Raw genomic sequence first — 3,858 nt, forward strand, 5'->3', positions numbered from 1 at the left:
CCCCGTGTCTCCCCGTGTCTCCCCACGTCTCCCCGCGTCTCCCCGTGTCTCCCCGCGTCTCCCCGTGTCTCCCCGTGTCTCCCCGCGTCTCCCCGCGTCTCCCCCGTGTGTCCTCGTGTCTCCCCGCGTCTCCCCGTATCTCCCCGTGTCTCTCCGTGTCTCCCCGTGTCTCCCCGTGTCTCCCCGTATCTCCCCGCGTCTCCCCGCGTCTCCCCCGTGTGTCCTCGTGTCTCCCCGTGTCTCCCCGCGTGTCTCCCCGCGTCCCCCCGTGTCTCCCCGTGTCTCCCCGCGTCTCCCCGTGTCCCCCCGTGTCTCCCCGTGTCTCCCCGTGTCTCCCCGTGTCTCCCCACGTCTCCCCACGTCTCCCCACGTCTCCCCACGTCTCCCCACGTCTCCCCGTGTTTCTCCGCGTCTCCCCGCGTCTCCCCGCGTCTCCCCGCGTCTCCCCGCGTCTCCCCGCGTCTCCCCCGTGTCTCCCCGCGTCTCCCCGCGTCTCCCCGTGTCCCCCCGTGTCTCCCCGTGTCTCCCCGTGTCTCCCCGTGTCTCCCCACGTCTCCCCACGTCTCCCCACGTCTCCCCACGTCTCCCCGTGTCTCCCCGTGTTTCTCCGCGTCTCCCCGCGTCTCCCCGTGTCTCCCCGCGTCTCCCCGTGTCTCCCCGTGTCTCCCCGCGTCTCCCCGCGTCTCCCCCGTGTGTCCTCGTGTCTCCCCGTGTCTCCCCGCGTCTCCCCGCGTCTCCCCCGTGTCTCTCCGTGTCTCCCCGTGTCTCCCCGTGTCTTCCCGCGTCTCCCCGTATCTCCCCGCGTCTCCCCGCGTCTCCCCCGTGTGTCCTCGTGTCTCCCCGTGTCTCCCCGCGTCTCCCCGCGTCTCCCCCGTGTCTCTCCGTGTCTCCCCGTGTCTCCCCGTGTCTCCCCGTGTCTTCCCGCGTCTCCCCGTATCTCCCCGCGTCTCCCCCCGTGTCTCCCCCCGTGTCTCCCCGCGTCTCCCCCCGTGTCTCCCCGCGTCTCCCCGTGTCTCCCCGTGTCTCCCCGTGTCTTCCCGCGTCTCCCCGTATCTCCCCGCGTCTCCCCCCGTGTCTCCCCGTGTCTCCCCGCGTCTCCCCGTGTCTCCCCGTGTCTCCCCGCGTCTCCCCGCGTCTCCCCGCGTCTCCCCGTGTCTCCCCGCGTCTCCCCGCGTCTCCCCCCGTGTCTCCCCGTGTCTCCCCGCGTCTCCCCGCGTCTCCCCGCGTCTCCCCGCGTCTCCCCGCGTCTCCCCCGTGTCTCCCCGTGTCTCCCCCGTGTCTCCCCGTGTCTCCCCGTGTCTCCCCCGTGTCTCCCCGTGTCTCCCCGCGTCTCCCCGCGTCTCCCCCGTGTCTCCCCGTGTCTCCCCGTGTCTCCCCGTGTCTCCCCCGTGTCTCCCCGTGTCTCCCCGCGTCTCCCCGTGTCTCCCCGTGTCTCCCCGTGTCTCCCCGTGTCTCCCCGTGTCTCCCTGTGTCTCCCCCGTGTCTCCCCGTGTCTCCCCGTGTCTCCCCGCGTCTCCCCGCATCTCCCCGCATCTCCCCGCCTCTCCCCGCGTCTCCCCGTGTCTCCCCGCCTCTCCCCGCGTCTCCCCGCGTCTCCCCGCGTCTCCCCGCCTCTCCCCGCGTCTCCCCGCGTCTCCCCGCGTCTCCCCGCCTCTCCCCGCGTCTCCCCGCCTCTCCCCGCGTCTCCCCGCGTCTCCCCGTGTCTCCCCGCCTCTCCCCGCGTCTCCCCGCCTCTCCCCGCGTCTCCCCGTGTCTCCCCGCGTCTCCCCGCGTCTCCCCGCCTCTCCCCGTGTCTCCCCGTGTCTCCCCGCCTCTCCCCGCGTCTCCCCGTGTCTCCCCGCGTCTCCCCCCACGTGTCTCCCCGTGTCTCCCCGCCTCTCCCCGTGTCTCCCCGCCTCTCCCCGCGTCTCCCCGCCTCTCCCCGCGTCTCCCCCCGCGTGTCTCCCCGTGTCTCCCCGCCTCTCCCCGCGTCTCCCCGCCTCTCCCCGCGTCTCCCCCCGCGTGTCTCCCCGTGTCTCCCCGCCTCTCCCCGCCTCTCCCCGCGTCTCCCCGCCTCTCCCCGCGTCTCCCCGCCTCTCCCCGCGTCTCCCCCCACGTGTCTCCCCGTGTCTCCCCGCCTCTCCCCGCGTCTCCCCGCCTCTCCCCGCGTCTCCCCCCGCGTGTCTCCCCGTGTCTCCCCGCCTCTCCCCGCGTCTCCCCGCCTCTCCCCGCCTCTCCCCGCGTCTCCCCGTGTCTCCCCGCCTCTCCCCGCCTCTCCCCGCGTCTCCCCGCGTCTCCCCCCGCGTGTCTCCCCGTGTCTCCCCGTGTCTCCCCGCGTCTCCCCGCGTCTCCCCGCGTCTCCCCGTGTCTCCCCGCGTCTCCCCGTGTCTCCCCGTGTCTCCCCGTGTCTCCCCGTGTCTCCCCGTGTCTCCCTGTGTCTCCCCGCGTCTCCCCCCGTGTCTCCGCGTCTCCCAGGAAGCTGTGCTTGCTGCTGGGATGGGTGGTCCTGATCTCGCTGGTGGTCAAAGTGTTTTCTCTCGACCGCGAGTACAAGGAGTACAACCCCTACGACGTGCTGGGCCTGGAGCAGGTCTCACACTCAGAGAGCCACTAGTCCCCTCCTCTCACACAACTGACGCTGATTCCCGGAGACTCGAACATTGCGAAAGTTTTAATTTGGACTTTTTTTTTACTTTTTTTTTTTTGGCTTTGCTCCCGCCTGGTGATGACGTTTTTTTGTTAGTTTTTTAAGAATTTATTGTTTTATTATTAGAATAATTTTTTTGGTTATTATTTTTAATATTAAAATTTTTATTATTTTATTTTAATATTTTATTTTATTTATTTGATTGTTTTATTTGTATAATTTTTTTGTTTTATTTTTATTATTTTATTATTTCCCTTCTACGTGATGACTTTACCGAAAGAACCAAGAAGATGAATCCCTGCTGCAGTCACGAAAGAAGCTTTACATCGAAATTTTAATTTAAACTTTAAACTTTTTTTTCTTTTTGGTGACGACGTTTTTTGTTAGTTTTTTAAGAATTTATTGTTTTATTATTTTAATAATTTTTTTGGTTATTATTTTTAATATTTTTATGATTGTTTAGATTATTCTTTTTATTATATTAACATATGTTTATCTTCTTGGTTCTTTCGGTCGTGAGAAATATTTTATAAAGTTTTATTTTTATTATTTTATTATGTTTTATTTGTATAATTTTTTTTTTCATTTTTATTATTTTATCATGTTTTATTTGTATAATTGTTTTGTTTTATTTTAATTATTTCAATATGTTTTATTTATATTATTTTATTAAGTTTTATTTTTATTATTTTATTATTTCCCTTCAACGGGACTTTACCGAAAGAACCAACAAGATGAATCCCTGCTGCAGTCACGAAAGAAGCTTTACATCGAAATTTAAATTTTGACTTTTAACTTTTTTGTCTTCCCTTCGCCTGGTGACGACGTTTTTTTTAGGTTTTTAAGAATTTATTGTTTTATTATTTTAATTATTTTTTGGTTATTATTTTTAATATTTTTATGATTGTTTAGATTATTCTTTTTATTCATGTTTTTTTTTATTTTTTTATCTTTGGTTCTTTCGGTAAAGTCACGTAGAAATAAAAAAAGTTCCTGCTTTTATTATTGAAAGTTTTTAATTTTATTCTTTGTTATTTGTGTTTTTTCTTATTTCTATTTTTCTATGTTATTCTTTATTTTAATAAATGTTTTAATTTACATTTTTTGTTATTGTTACTTTATTCTTTTCTATCTACGTGACTTCACCGAAGGAAGCGAAGATGGTGTAAGTTGTAATAGTTACATTTCGATGTGAAGCTTCTTTCGTGACTGCAGCAGGGATTCATCTTCTT

At 56.8% G+C, this 3,858-nt stretch overlaps 1 protein-coding gene across 1 annotated transcript in view; it reads left to right on the forward strand.

Annotated features, from left to right (window-relative positions):
- LOC144738573 (translocation protein SEC63 homolog) overlaps positions 1 to 3,428 on the forward strand; it is a 17,606-nt gene extending 14,178 nt beyond the window's left edge. Inside the window, exon 3 of the mRNA XM_078621575.1 lies at positions 2,455 to 3,428. Within this exon, the coding sequence (XP_078477701.1) occupies positions 2,455 to 2,593 (139 nt within the window). The 3' untranslated portion in view covers positions 2,594 to 3,428. The remainder of the gene's footprint in view (positions 1 to 2,454) is intronic.
- Positions 3,429 to 3,858: the final 430 nt, after the last annotated feature.

Source organism: Lampetra planeri, unplaced genomic scaffold (assembly GCF_965212315.1).
Source record: "Lampetra planeri unplaced genomic scaffold, kcLamPlan1.2.h2 scaffold_1061, whole genome shotgun sequence".
NCBI classification, from domain to species: Eukaryota; Metazoa; Chordata; class Hyperoartia; order Petromyzontiformes; family Petromyzontidae; genus Lampetra; species Lampetra planeri.